Below are 15,458 nucleotides of genomic sequence, written 5' to 3' on the forward strand. Positions count from 1 at the left end.
AAATAGATTGATCGACTTAATCTTTTTCTTTGCTTGACTAAATGCCCTTTCTGTACATTGTTCGCACTTCTCAAATTGACAGACTTTTTTAAAAAGCATTTTAAGAATAAATAGTTAACATTAAATACATTTAAACTAAGTTGTAACTTAGTGTTGCGCGTGATTTAGTAGCAATAACATATCAGAGGCGTACCGTTAAATGGCAGATTCTTATACAGACTTTTATGTGAGTTTAAAGAGCATTGTCAGTGCATGACAAGAAATGGGACACTTCACACCTGTGTTATCCTTCTGATGTTTTAAGGATTTTTCTTTTGAGGAAAAAAAACGCTAATCGTCTGTAATCCTTTTAATATGTCTCACACTTTCTTTTTGCAATACACAAGTCAGCAGCAAACCAGTTCTGCAGTCTGCTGCATTGCACAATAGCCTCGGTTTCAGTTTTGAAATCAGAATTAACAATTTTGATCTAGCCTATAGGCTACTTGATGCTTGATTATTGAAGATTTTAATGATAATTTCTATTTTTATTTTTTAATTAGGCCTACGTCTATTGTTTATGTCCTGCTGCATAGCCTATACGTCTTATGCTTATTAGCTATAAATAACCTTACATTTGATTACTCACCAAATACACGAATGTCCTCTAAACTCCTCCGAGTGCTTATGGACTCAGGTGAAGGCATATTTAAAAATGGTTCGGGGTGGGGGTTTGGGTGAGACCCCCCTGCTTTTGTTCTATTGAAAAGGGGGCTTGTTCCTCCAGGACCAACCCTACCATTTTAACCAGGGGTGTCAGCGCAAGCGGGGTTGACATTGGAGACTGACTGGCAATGGTAGAAGAGGAGGGGATAAGAGAGTCCAGCAGCACTGCTTCTTGAAGAAAGCTCATCAGATGCACTGTCCTGCCTCCTCTGACTGACATTCACGCAGGAGTCAGACTGGATCAAACGTCAAAGGATCTATTTCTGCTGCGCTCCTCACCTTCATGGACAGACAGCACGGGACTTCTTGAGTCTGTAGGCTATGATTAGATGCATCAGAATATCTTTCGCTAAAACTTGAAAAGTAAATCGTTTACATGCTGTGAGGTTTTTTTTTGTTTTTTTTGCGTTAAGTGCACTTATTTGTTACTCTCATTCTTATGAAGGAAATCCAATTAGGGCTTTTACTTGTCAGTGGTCTCAGTCTGAAAAAAAATCTGGAGCTTTTTTTCTGCTTCTGAGCAGCAGATCTCGTAATTTGCCAGTTGATCTGTTCATCATATGTTGCGAGTCACAGTTTGGATACTGGCGCAGGACTTTACATATTTTAACTGGAAAACCTGATAAATAAATAAAAAGATCTCTGCAAATTACGTACATTTTTTTTCCCGAGGCCCTTCCCGTCCAGCAACATGAGACTCCTTCCATCACGATTGAGTTATCTGTAAGTATATAACCTTTTATTATTTGTTTTCACGCATTAACAGCTTTGCTTTCCAAAGACTAATGTAAGATTTGCTCTCTTGCAGATTCCTTCACCTCTTTGCGTTTTGCTACTATGCTCAGGTATGTGCAACATCTTCACATTTGCTTATTTACTGTCATTTTATTTGATGCTTTAAGCTTGTTTTTTTTTTGTTTTTTTAGAAAAACTGTAAAGCGTAATTACTCTTATAGGCTATATCGATTCTATTTTGAGATACTGTAATATAGCTACAGAATGCGCCAGCACGCGCTCCTAAATTAAGATTTATATATTTATTTATATATGCCGTTGTTTTGCAAAGACATGCACGTATAGCCGTTAAATTAAAAGGCACTAAAAGTGCAACGGGAGAGGATGTTCTTATCAGATGGGTATCACAGTGGGCGCTGTAACCTGGCAGGTAACACTAACATACTGGCACATGCGCGTGGGCATGAGCGCGTGAAGTATGCCAGCCTCGAGTCAGTGATGAAACATGTTGTAGGGACATAATAACATAAAAAGCTCAATTTATGCGTTCAGGGCAATTTGACTTTAAATGTATGCAATCATACATTTAGCGCACCTTGTTTTATTCTAAATTTTAAAAAGAAAAGTCTCGAAAATGATTAGGTTACGGATAATAGGCTACATTTCGATTGCATTATTTTAAATGATTAGCCTATATGGAGGGGTAGTATAATTTATAGGCCCGTATGAACGAATGATGAAGCAATTTGTGCAGGTATTGATTATATGGTATTTAATTTCTGACAGGTAACCATTCAGTCCCCGCCTAATTTTACACAGCATGTGAGTGAGCAAAGTAAGGTGACGGACCGGGTCAGCCGTAGACTAATCCGGACCTACCAGCTTTACAGTCGAACCAGTGGCAAGCACGTGCAAGTTCTGGCCAACAAGAAAATCAACGCCATGGCCGAAGATGGTGACGCTCATGGTAAGAGCATCTTCCTTATTTATCTCATACACAATCATGAATCCATTTGTGGAGTTTTGAGAAATGATTTAAAATACGTTTTTCATGGAAATATTCTGCTTATTCATGAAAAATACTTAACTTCAGTGGTCCTGGTTCCATTTTACTCCAGTAGCTGTATGTTGAGTTCACTGTATGGATCCTTGGAGATAATTTTATTTATACATAAACACACACACACACACATTTCATTGTAGGTTCTTGTGTTTCAATTTGTCCAAAGCCCCATTACATAGATGTTTTCTGAAGAACTAGAGGATAAAAATGTCTTTGTGAAACCAGGCTGTAAATGTCCTTTTTGGTTCTAACTGGAACTTTATTTGCTCTTCTTTATTTTTTGAATCTTTATAATACACTGCACTTGAATTGTTGGGCATCTGGTCAGTTGGTGAAGCTAAAAAAGCAGTGGAGCGCAAAAAATGTTAAATGGATTGTAGATTGTTGAAGGTGAGTCTCTAGAGAGACGCACGGGTCTGGAAGAGCCATTAGAACTCATCTTACTTCAACCTTCTGAACATTTCCTGAAGAACGTTCCCCTCCTCTCCCGACCAGCTCAGGATGAAAATATGTCTAGCCGAATTCTGACCCTCGCGTTTTCTTTCTACGGTCATTCGGTCCTGTTGACAGATCTCATAGAGCCCAAATAACTGTTTTAAAGATTTCTAGAATCAAATTTTATGATTAACATGTGTCTTTGGTTTTTATAAAATTACGTCTTCTAGGAGTTTAATAAGAAAATGTATGTAATGGTTTGAAAATGTCCTCACAACAATATATGAATGGAATTAAAATAATTTATTTCTGTTACATATTTAATTTGTCGCTTCAGTTCAACCAAATCTGTTTTATTTGTAGCCCTCTCTTGTGTGGTTTCGCCACATAAAAACCCAATTACCACCAGCTCTGTTATGGTATTTTTGGAAGGCTGGCTCTAGCCCTGCATGGTTTTGGTGACATCCATGTCACCTGAGCATGTTGTAGAGACAGCAGGGCTGTTAGTTCGGGCCAGTGCCTGGCTCCGGCTCTGGGCTTGTGGTTAGGCTCTTCACCAGCAGGTTATCTGACCCCCTCCATTTGAACCGTAACTCTTTACGATCACTCAGAGTACGGGGGCTGAATCTGAGAATGGCTGCAAGTGCTAATCCTTGGCATGGAGAATATATATCACGGAAAGTCAATGTCCCAGCAAATGCTACTCTGATTTTCTGTCATCATACTTTTCATAATCAAAAAACCTTTACTTTTTTTTGTATTTTTTCAAAATGGCGCATTTAACTCAAATATTTCACATTTCTTTATTGTTTATTTGTTGGTACGTGGATGACATGTGATTACAGATCACATACTTACATAAAAGGTAAAAAGTTGAAAGTCCTGCCAGGAAGTCTTTGGTTCCTTCCAGATGAATTGAAGTGCACATGTTGATGAATTGAAGTGCACATGTTTTTATCATTCTGCTAGAATTTAAGCTTACATAAATCCTAAAGAGTAGTCCCTCTGGATTTCACATAATGTATGCCCGTATGTGTATCTCTATGTGCATGTGTGTTTACTCATGAAATGTTCCTATTTAGACTTAAAGTCACATCATCTAATAAAGAATATTCTTTTCTTTTTTTTCTTTTTTTTACAGCCAAGCTCATAGTGGAGACGGACACATTTGGGAGTCGAGTTCGAATTAAAGGAGCAGAAACAGGCTTCTACATCTGTATGAATAGGAGGGGGAAACTGATTGGCAAGGTATGAGAAAAAATCATAATGTAATAATTTTGTGACTGATCAATTATGGTCAGTTTACATATTGTATTATATACACACAGCATATGTTTTCAGTCATTTTTCTCTTTGTATTTTTGGTGAATGAAAATGAGAAGAAATCATAACTAGGGAGAGAAAGACCAGATAAATTAGAAATTCAGAAACGCCTCTCATATAGTCATGTAGTAGTTTATAGCATTCAATTGCTTGTGGACATCCCTGTTAGTATCATTATCAAGGAGATCGTTCAAACAATCAATCAAACAGAAGTTGTATATTTTTATCTGTTATTGGGCACCAGACGGTTCCTGGTTTCAGTAGGTAAAATCGAGTGTGAAGAATGGGATATTTCTTCCTTTTTTTAGCTGGCCACTCTTGTTCCAATGTGGATTTGTGCCTTCTCCTTGCTGTGAATGGTAATAAAGTGGGATGGAGGTTCGGCCCCCACCTCCCAGCACCCTGCCAGGTGGACCATCTGCTTGGCACCCCTGATCTTATGCTATCTGACATATTGGCCGCCCAACGACAGCCTGCATGAGAGAGGGGTTTTTTTCTGTTGTTGTTTTTTATTGGTTGATATGCAAGTCTTTTTTCGGTTTTGGATTCTAGATTTTTAACAGGCCATTTTGTTAAGAGGCTGGGGAAAGGTTTGGACTCCTGGTTTGGCTCCTTACCCCATTTACATTTACTGGCCAGATAATGTTTTAAGGTACTGTTGTTATGTTGTTATATTACAGGCAAAATAGCCATCTATACCATATATTATTGAAAATAAACATTCTAAAAGGGAGTTTTAGAACATCTAAAGAACCATTTATGCAATGGAAAGGTTCCATGGATGTGAAAGGTTCTTTATGGAACCATAGAGGCCAATATGAATCTTTCAATCTTTTTTAGAGTGTAGTTCATCTATTTTGTCCTGGAGAAAGTAAAATATTACTGTAACATTCTAGGCTCCTTTTATGCCTTTATAATGAACATTAGAAGAACTATTTTTCTCAGAGGAAGAATCCGCACCGGTGTTTACTGAAAGGGGAAAGTCATTGGTTTTTGCTGTCATTTCTCTCTCTTGATCTTGGATCGTAATGACTTAAGCATATGCTGTGTGTGCGTTTGGGGAACCCCTATGTAAACTGGAGCAACTGGACGTTTTCCAAAATACTTTTCGATAAGCTTCATATTTCCCATCAATCAGGAGCTAAAATTTTGTCTTTGTCTTGTCCTCACAGAGAAACGGTCTGGGGAAAGACTGCATTTTCACAGAGATAGTCCTGGAGAACAACTATACAGCTCTACAGAATGTGAAGTACGAAGGCTGGTACATGGCCTTCACACGCAAAGGCAGACCCCGCAAGGGCTCCAAAACCAGGCAACACCAGCGGGAAGTCCACTTCATGAAGAGGCTGCCCAAGGGACACCAAATCGCCGAGCACAGACCCTTTGATTTCATCAACTACCCTTTCAACAGACGGACTAAACGCACCCGCTACTCAGGAGAGCGTTGAAGAGTGAAGCCGGAGAAAAGGAGCGGACAGAGAGCGAGAGACTTTCTCAAACAATGAACAGACTCCTCTTGTGGACTCCTAAACCATTTTTTTTGTACTGAGCAACAATATACCTAACATTTAGTTTTTTATGAATTTTCAGAAATAACAAAAAATAAGGGAAAAAAAAAACATCTCAAGAAAAAAATATCTATTTTTGTACCCCTGACTTTTAGTACTGACCTGTGTAAGAGTATAGAAAAGCGAAGCACGGGACGAGTGAGTGCTGACATTTTAGTAGTGCGTGGACTTCATCCGTCCTTCCGCTCTTGGTTTCATTTGATTTCGATGGTTTTAGAGTAATTTATAACTCTTCGTATTGCTGCTCAAGGGGACTTGAAGGGCCTGAGAGAATGCACTGACAACACAAGGCTGTATTCGGTTACACAGGCAGCCGGGGCACCTCTCGACCACCCAGCGATAAGATACCCAGCTCATCTCTCAGTAACCTCTCTGGTTCTTGATTCTGAAACTCTCTGGAGATAAACACGGTTAAAGCAAACAGAGCTTTAAATGCATATTTAAATGTGGCAGCTACATTTTGATTATCGCAGGTTTCCGACCGTGGTTTAAACTGTAAAATCCAAGGTGTGTAAATGCATTGTACGAACTGTAGGAAAAGCTTTTGTTCTTTGTTGCATTTTGTTTGTCTGTTTTTTTTATACAAATATAAATATATTTTTATTTGAGGATGTGTAAAATAATTTTAATGATGGAAATATTTATTTAAAAACCTGTAATAAATTTACCTTAGGATACTGACGTCTCTTGCATTTTTGCTTAATGCACTATTCCAAATTTGTTTGCATTTTTTTTTTAATTTCCTTATGTCGTTCAACCTACGATACTTTGAACTGTTTTTGATCATACAATGAAAATCAATGGGGTCCAAAATCCCACTGGACTCTGATAATATATATATAAATACAAAAAAAAAAACGTTTCAATCAATTTTCCATAAGAAATAGTCAGAGCATGGACAACAAGAGGATCATATGATACAGAATTTTATTTTTTTTAGGTGAACTATTCCTTTAAATAACACATGAAATATGTGAGCAAAAGGCATCAATTTGGGTATTTTCTAGAAGCGTTCTAGACGTTTCAATGGCCTCATGCATTGAAAATTAGGCCAGTGCAGTCTTTGTATGAAACAACTTGTCATTATGCAATTGCATCATAATAAATACCACCATTGTTTGCATAACCCTTCTGGTTAGAGACCGGTACAGAGTGAGATGGAGATACTGGGTCTCTCCCCCCAGAATGTTTGGAATGGCACAGCTCAGGTCAACAGCTCAGTAGGACTGTCTCTCCAGGGGGCTACACTGTTTGGTCTCTCCTCTGGTTGAACCGGACACACTACGGCTCCCTGGCCCCGTCTCTTCACCCTCGCTCAGGTGTTTTTGTTTAATCTCAGACCTTTAACTCCCTGTAGCTTAATCTGATTGGAGGGGTATCTGTTTTGTCCGAGCAGGGGTGCTCTGTGTTTGCAGACGGGGTTCCAAGGAGCCGAAAGCCAAGATCAGAGGGCAGCATATAGTGAGAAAATGAGAACCGGGATTTGTGGTGTGAGATCACTATCACGTTCTTGTCTGATGAGGAAGATTATTAATGACTCCTCTCTGCCTGAGATATGCATTACTGCAATTATAATGCTATGTAAATTATGATCAGAGAGAGAAAAAAACAGACATTTCCCAATCCCTTTTTAATCAAATTAATTGCATCATAAAATTCTAAACGATTCAGCCAAAAACGGTCGTCTAATTAGTTTTGGCTTGACATCTCATGCATCACTGAAAAATGTGTAATGCAGGTACATTAGTGAAGGCTGGCATTGTTTTTATGGTGCAATATGCCATGTGTTCTGCCTCATGTTATGCTAGTAGCTCAGCCGGGGTGCAGAGGTCAAACTCCTAGAAAGGCCAGAGCCACAGAATGTTTCTTTGACTTTCTAGTATGCTGGTTTAGTCCCATTCAGCAACAATGTAATCCAATTCAATGAATGGTAATCAATTAAGGAAAAAAGCTTCTTGACATTTCTAAATAAATTGCTTGTGAGACAAAGCATTCACCTTTTAAATCTAAAACTGACAAACTAAGAGGACAGGCTGAAGATTATAATGCAACTCTTCATTTAAACAGATGTAAAGTAACCTTTTTATATATATTTGTGGTCCAAGTGTGATTTTAATTCATGCTTTTTGAAAAGTGATTTGTAAAACTTCAACAAATCACACAAGCAAGCAACCATCTTAAATATATACACACATTTGCAAATGTTACAGGGTGCTTAACATGACATTTCAATCAGTTTCAACGTGTTTAGAGGTGTGATGCTATAATTAATCTAAAACAATTTTTTTTTGTAATATTTATAATTCATTTATCACACCATAGGACCATTTTAAGTGAAATAGTAAGGGGAAAATTGTAATTAAATTTTTTTTTTTTTTCAAATGGTGACCAGTATGTGGATCTAAGATACACTCTTTCCATTAGATTTCCAAATGTTTATGTTAAATGAAAAATGTTTGATGTACCCCAAAATACTAATAAAGCACTTAAAAGGGTTTGAGTTTGTGATCAAATAAAAGAACCACCGGAACCACCAATTGACTCCCTGTGTGTTCACATTGATGACGTCTGCAATTGATTAACAGACCTTGATGATTTGCCATGGTTATTCTGCATTATCAGTCCTCAGTTTCCCCTGAAATTTGTCTCCATGACCATAAAGTTGTAAGAAACCATGGGGATCCAGCAGGTTGTGGGAAAAATCGCACCTTCTGTGCAGCTTGTGATGCCATGCAAATGAAGAGCAATTCCACTGAGAAAGAGGGGACGCAAAACTGCTTTCATCCATTTTATTGAGCTGCAACCGTCATCCTTAACCCCTGATAAACAAACAGGGCTACCTTCTTAATTTGCTTAGGGAGCAATTTAGACTTGTACAAGCCCCCCTGCTGAACTGGCAGAATGGCAGGGGTGAGAGAATGGGATGACCCAGACCTCTAAGCTGCCTTTACTTCACATTCTGCCTAACCCTGGTCATAAAACCCTTCCTGCAAATTGGAGCTCAATGGAGGAAACATGGGTTGAAATGATGGAGATAAGTCCACCTCGAGTGCTCTTTCTAGCACCCATATAGTGTTCACAATGACTAAGCCATTAAAAGTCTAAATCTGCTGAATAATTTACAACCTGATTCACAGGAAAGAGTACTGGATCAGTATGGTTTTACTGAAGAAAGTATGCATGAGATAAAAAAAGAAAACAGCAATAGTATTCAAGCGCACAAGCCAACAGCCAATCACAAAGTTATAATTGACATGCAAACACTGTTCAAAGAGAAGATGGGACACGACAGTTTGACTGTTTGTATACGGGACATATGGAAGAATTGTTGACTTTTCCAATTGGAGCTGTAATCTTTTGTTTGCCCATGCATTTCTAAGGCTGATTGTCTGAATGATCTGAACAATTACAGGCTAAATGTGTTTGCCAGCCACACAGAGCACCCTGCACCCCTCTTAAAAGATCAAAAGGGAAGATTCCCCCTCCTTCTTCATCTCCTTTCAGTCATGACAATTCAGCTGGAAAGCCAACCATAAATGATTTTTTTAAATTAGAATTTCCAGTATGTGGGACACAATTATCCAATTCAGGGGTTAATTCATTGAGGAACGCCATGTTTCATCAACAGGAACTGTTCACCCAAATATGAAAATTATGTCATTATTTTTTTACTTTTAATGTGTTAGGCTACATTTTTTAAGCATCTAAAAGAGAGGGGGGGGGGGGGGATTATTGCAGGAGTCAACCGGACTACACCATATTCCAAGTCTCCTGAAGTCATATGTTAGCTTTGAATTAGAAACAGACATAAATGTAAGTCATTATTAACTGACACTCTTCTCCTCCAGTGATCTGCTAACTTAAGAAACGCTGTGACTGAATCATTTAGTCAGTGAGTTGAAATCAAGAACCGGATCAGACCAAGTTGTGAATGAATCACTCAGGATCGCTGATTCATTGAAAAGATGCGATTCAAAAGACCGTTTCAAATTGCTATCTCTCTCATGATCTATGAATGTGCCAAGGAGAGCTTTTCCGTGAATATGACTTAAATCGTGTTCTGTTCTGTAGCTTCTTATAGATGAGTCTTGAGTGTTGGAATGGAAAGAATTGTAATTTATGAGTGAATCCGTTTAAGCCGGCATGATACGAACTATTATTTAAAAGGATTTGAAATAAATTAGTCTTCTATTTCAAATAAATGCTGTTCTTTTGAATTTTTTATTCATAATAGATCACAGTTTCCACAATAATATTAAGCAGCACAACTGTTAATAAGAAATGTTTCTTGAGCACCAAATCTGCATAAGATTGATCTCTGAAGAATCATGTAACACTGAAGAAAAAAATCGTACAGGCTTCAAACTCTTGAATGGTAGTGCAGACCACAATAAAGCAATAACTTTACAATGACAAACTAACAGGTCCACTGGATTCCCTAAACAGCAATAAAAATTGTATTTCCTTCATTTCCATTTACTTATTTATTTTTTAAACAGGTTAACAATACACAAACAATATTTGTCACCAGTGTCTTGTGAAACATTGTAGGTGTTGGGGGTAACGCATTACAAGTAACGCGAGTTACGTACATCATTAATTACTTTTTGAAGTAACTAGTAAAGTGATGCATTGCTTTTAGATTTTCAACAAAATATCTAAATTACTTTGTTTTCCCATGTATTAACTGACACCTCTCTTGTCCCCATGTCGAGAGAAAATGGGAGTAAGTGCAGAGGCATTGTTTGCGCTGTGAAAATATGATAGTTGTTGTAGATGGTTGTTGTTGTTGTACTTGTTGAAAGTGAATAAAAATGCAAACTAAGAATATTATTTAATATGTTAAAGGGTTAGTTCACCCACAAATTTAAATTCTGCCATGAATTACTCACCCTCATGTCGTTCCAAACCTGTAAGACCTTCATTCATCTTCGGAACACAAATTAAGATATTTTTGATGAAATCCGAGAGGTTTCTGAACCAGCCATGAACAGCAACGTAATAGCAACTTTCATGGCTCAGAAAGGTAGTAAAGACATTATTAAAATAGTCCATGCGACTACAGTGCTTCAACCTAAATTTTATGAAGTGACGAGAATAGGTTTTGTGCGCAAAAAAACAATAACGACTTTATTCAACAATTTCTTCTCTTCCATGTCAGTCTCTGACGCTGTTCACGTGAGCACCACGACACATGAGTGTGATGCTGATGCAGGAGCCGGCCAATACTGTTCTGACGTAAAACCAGGAAGCGCTGCACTGTGTTTACAACGTAAACAGTGTGGGAGACTGACACAGACGAGAAGAAATTGTTGTATAAAGTCGTTATTTATGTTTTTTTGCAATAATAAAATTAAGGTTGAACCACTGTAGTCACATGGACTATTTTAACAATGTCTTTACTACCTTTCTGGGCCTTGAAAGTGGCAATTGACCGTTCGCAAAGACCCGCCCCCCTTAGTTACTGTCGCTATGTCCGACAAGCTACGCCACTCCCACGCCACACCATGTTCTCACGCAGTGAAAAATACATTGCGGAGCAGAGAGGAGACTGACAACACGCTGACAGACAGGACAGACCAGGTTACTTTTGGGTTACTTTTGATATTAAACATATTAAACAAAGTCTCACCTTTCAAATTTGGTCATTTTTTAAAATAAATTTAAACAATAAATACTGTTTTGTGGCTCTTTAATGTGTCGTGACAGATCGCTGTAGAGCATCAGTTAAAGCTGCTTGTGAACCGATCATCTCTTCCTTCTAGTTCATTTATAGCATCAAATAAACATGAATGAACATAAGAAGGAATGTTGTTTTAACCGCGGAAAGGCGTCAGTACACTCCGTTTTTCAAGTTCTCATCCTCCCATGTTAATCTACTAACTCTCCTGACTGCTTTGTCGGACAAAATGGCGGATGGCGAAGTATGATTGGTCAGATCACCTGTCAATAAAGCTCTCTGCTAAGGGTCAATTACGTTACAGTCTGGGAGTCAGAAAACTCTTAGATTTCATCAAAAATATCTTAATTTGGGTTCCAAAGATGAATGAAGGTCTTACGTGTTTGGAATGACATGAAAGTGAGTAATTAATGACAGAACTTTCATTTTTGGGTGAACTAACCCTTTAAATGACACAAATATATTTATGTATTTAAATCTCACTTTATTAACCAATGTCTTTGCTGCTGACCTTCGATGATCCAATTGAACCATATTAATAAGCAAAAATGACTTTAGATTAACATCACATTTGTTTTTATTTTGTTTTATTGCTGAAGTTAAGTGTGTTGAACTTTCTTTGTTGAAAAGGTTTGTCTGAGCTGCGCCCTTTACTGTACAGGCATGAACTTTTACATTTCCATCAGGCATATCATTTGACTTTTGGTGTGAAAGGGCCTTTCATTTGCCAAAAATAAACAAACAAGCAAGACCAGCTTAGATGAGGACAAGAACTGCAAACGTAACATAACATAACACATTACTTTCCATAAAAAGTAACTAAGTAATGCAAGTTAGTTACTTTTGTAGGGAGTAACGCATTATTGTACTCCATTACTTTTAAAAGTGACTTTCCCCAACACTGTTTGTAACAAACTCCTATTGTTGCCAAAGAGATTAACTGTTGGTGAAGGCTAAAAGTTAAGAATGAAGTGTGTAAACCATGATTTCTATAGCAACTGAGAGAGGATGTGGCTGTTAAAGAGGTAATATCTGTGACAGTGTATTGAACTAAACTCAGCTCAGTAAAGGAGATAGGGAAAAGTAAAAGGATACAGAGGCCTGCGTAACTTGGTCACCGCACTGAATGGGCTGAGGTCAGGCCACCACTTTGGTTCAAACAAAGGCAGCCACCAAGTAGTCGCATTACTGACAATCACATACCATAACCTAGGATCAAATGGCCCCATTGTGGCACTAATATAAAAAACATGTTGTAGAATGACAAGCAGTGAATGCTTACATGAGATGGGGTCCTCTGTCAATTACAAGACACTCACCATTCAAAAAGAAGAGGAAAAAGAAGAAAAAACATCAAGGCAATTGAATGTGCCATAGAGTGAGGGGTGGACAAGCTGAGTGATTGGAGGACAGGCCGACGAAGAAAAGAACAAAATTGCATTCCACAAGCAACTGAGCATATCTTCAGAGAAATAACATCTATAGAGGCACAAGAGATGAGAGGAGAAGACGAATAATTACAAACCTCAATTCTGTGTCTGGTTCTGAAATGCTTCTTTTATGGCCTGTCTTTAAGTTGACCTGATAAACAGTTTCACAAATCTGTGAGAAAAAAGGCCACATTCAAGTCGGTCCTTTATTAAAGCCTGCATAAAACATGTTAATCGCCATTTTATGTTTTCATTGTTATTTCTGCCGTGTGTACGCTCAAAATGAATATAAAATGGATTTTGCCGCTAAATGAAAAATATAAATAATATAATTTTCATTATTTCTGATGAACAGACTTTGTGGCAGTGCACTTTTTTTAATGATACAAATGAATGTTTTTAATAGGGTTTTTTTCTGTACATGTAGCTTATTCCAAAGAAGAGTTTTAAAAACTAATCCATTTTGAGATGTTTCCCCATTTCCCCCATCCCTCAAGTGTTTTTTTTTTTATTGCAGCAATGAGTTAGAAATACCACAATCGTATTGGAACTAGGCTTTTTTCAATATATTGCACTTTGGGACTAGATAAAAATTCAAGAAAAGGTTTTTTATTTTATTTTAAGTAAAACAGGAAGATTTTTAAATAAATAAAAAACACATTGCTCAACTATTAGCTATAAGACTCACATTGGGTGTCATAATAACTCATAATATCTCAGCATCATCCTCATCAATGGAAAAATCATTATATGTTAAACAGAAGTGAGATGATGGTGTATGCTGTGAACTTCTAAATTCTACATGGCAAATAGCCTACTATATTCACAAACAAAATTTTAGAAGAGTATACTGACATTTTTACATATTTACTAGAAATTGGGTCACTGAAAAAGTCCTTAATGTTTATAAATTAACAACAGAAAAATTTAACTATTATTTTTTATTGGGAAACCTACTACATAGGCTACTACTAATTTGCTTTTGGGAAAAATTTATTTTCTTTTTGTCTTTCCTTCCTTCTTATCAGAATTGTATTTAGTAGGCTATATTAATACTGTATTTCCTTTTTCAGTCTTATGTACATTTTAACTGATTCCATAAAAAAAAGACATCACATAATCATCATCTTCATCAACAACTACAACAACAACAACAACAAAAACAGAAGCTCTAGCAACTGGTCATATATAGCCTGAATGAAAAGTATTCCTACCACAGCAAACAATGAATTTGAGTCACTGGCTCTGGTCAGTCACTACACTGCGCACAGCGTGGATCACGTGACTCTTCTGGTTGTGATGGCTTCCTTCGCTTGCTGTGTCTACACGCTTTGAGAAAAAACATGGGCTTCTGTGCATTTCTGCGTCAAACCGACGAATGTCCTCTCAGTATAGCCTTTCATATTAGTGGAGGCAGACACAACGTGACAAATAAAAGAGAAGAGGCGCTGATTTGGAAAAGGAGCAGCGATGCTTCTGTTTCAGTTACCCGAGGATGTGCTCTTCCTCGTCCTGTCCTACCTGGATCCCAGATCGCTCTGCCGTCTCTCTCAAGCGTGCAAGAGAAGCTACCAGTTCATCTCCAGAGACGTTGTTTGGAGGAAAATAGCTAAAGGCATTATTAATACTGGCTTGACGCGACAAGGAATAGATTCGTAAGAATTTTGAAATTCACTAGCTGTGTTGCTAGCTAACAGTTCTCGGCCTACGCATAGAATAACAAAACTACGTAGACTGCGTAGAACAACTCGCTTTCGTAGCCGTCGTGACGTAATACAAACAGCGTATCTTGTGATTCAGTTCATTTCTTACGCTGATAGTCATGTGGGTTTTGTTTACATGTGTAACCTGTACCGGTATGTGAGAAGGATAACTGTGAAAAAAATAACTGTGCTGTGGAAGTATTATGCATAAGTAAATGAATAGGATATTGAATAAAAGAACCAGGTTTTGTTCGTATAATTGTTTAGATTAGACCAATTTGAAGTAGCCCCTCAGTCACTTTCCACAAATACGAACTCTGATGTGACATAACATTTTCAAATCATTAGACCCACAAACCCCCTTTTTTGTGGATATTTTGCATGTAGCTTTCTTATCACTTGTTTTCCTCTTATTGCAAAAATTGTGGGATAAAATCCTTTAATATGCGTCACAAATTTTTTTATTTGTAAGCATTGCTGAAAGACAAAAAAATATATATTTGCTTAATTTTTACTGAAATCTGAATTTTTGCACTGCATCTAGACTTTACTCCAAAACTTTGGTGGCAGGGTTGCAAAGATTTCAAACCCCACAGAGAATTGATAGAAAATCTGTTTAGTTTGACTCCTTGAGGTTCTCGTCAACATTTCCTTATGGTTAAGCGCATCATTATAATTACCATTTGTCCAAAAAGGTTAAAAAATTTACGAGTTTCAGGTACTATGCGGAATCCTGTTTGTGGAAAGTGCCAAGTCATAAACATTTGCTTTATAAGCTCACCTACACCAGCCAAATTTATTTACTATTATTTGCAT

The 15,458-nt window shown here is 37.5% G+C and overlaps 2 protein-coding genes across 2 annotated transcripts in view; both read left to right on the forward strand.

The window, feature by feature from the left end:
• The first annotated feature begins 812 nt into the window (after positions 1–812).
• On the forward strand, positions 813–5,849 carry fgf8a (fibroblast growth factor 8a). Its single transcript, XM_079636138.1, has 5 exons — positions 813–1,428; positions 1,514–1,550; positions 2,227–2,407; positions 4,080–4,186; positions 5,434–5,849. The coding sequence occupies exons 1-5, from the start codon at positions 1,397–1,399 to the stop codon at positions 5,707–5,709; spliced, it is 633 nt and encodes a 210-aa protein (XP_079492264.1). The 5' UTR covers positions 813–1,396; the 3' UTR covers positions 5,710–5,849.
• An 8,305-nt stretch (positions 5,850–14,154) lies between these two features.
• LOC307011070 (F-box/WD repeat-containing protein 4-like) overlaps positions 14,155–15,458 on the forward strand; it is a 44,593-nt gene continuing 43,289 nt past the window's right edge. The window contains exon 1 of the mRNA XM_079636385.1: positions 14,155–14,594. Coding sequence (XP_079492511.1) covers positions 14,410–14,594 — 185 coding nt within the window. The 5' untranslated portion in view covers positions 14,155–14,409. The remainder of the gene's footprint in view (positions 14,595–15,458) is intronic.

The sequence above is a fragment of the Phoxinus phoxinus genome (genome assembly GCF_949152265.1).
Source record: "Phoxinus phoxinus genome assembly, chromosome: 14".
NCBI classification, from domain to species: domain Eukaryota; kingdom Metazoa; phylum Chordata; class Actinopteri; order Cypriniformes; family Leuciscidae; genus Phoxinus; species Phoxinus phoxinus.

Excerpts from the sequence above, each read along its gene's own strand:
- fgf8a (XM_079636138.1), top strand. The coding sequence starts at position 1,397 with ATGAGACTCCTTCCATCACGATTGAGTTATCT. Across the intron at positions 1,429-1,513 it reads CCATCACGATTGAGTTATCT|ATTCCTTCACCTCTTTGCGT; the intron begins GTAAGTATATAA and ends GCTCTCTTGCAG. Across the intron at positions 4,187-5,433 it reads GGGGGAAACTGATTGGCAAG|AGAAACGGTCTGGGGAAAGA; the intron begins GTATGAGAAAAA and ends TTGTCCTCACAG.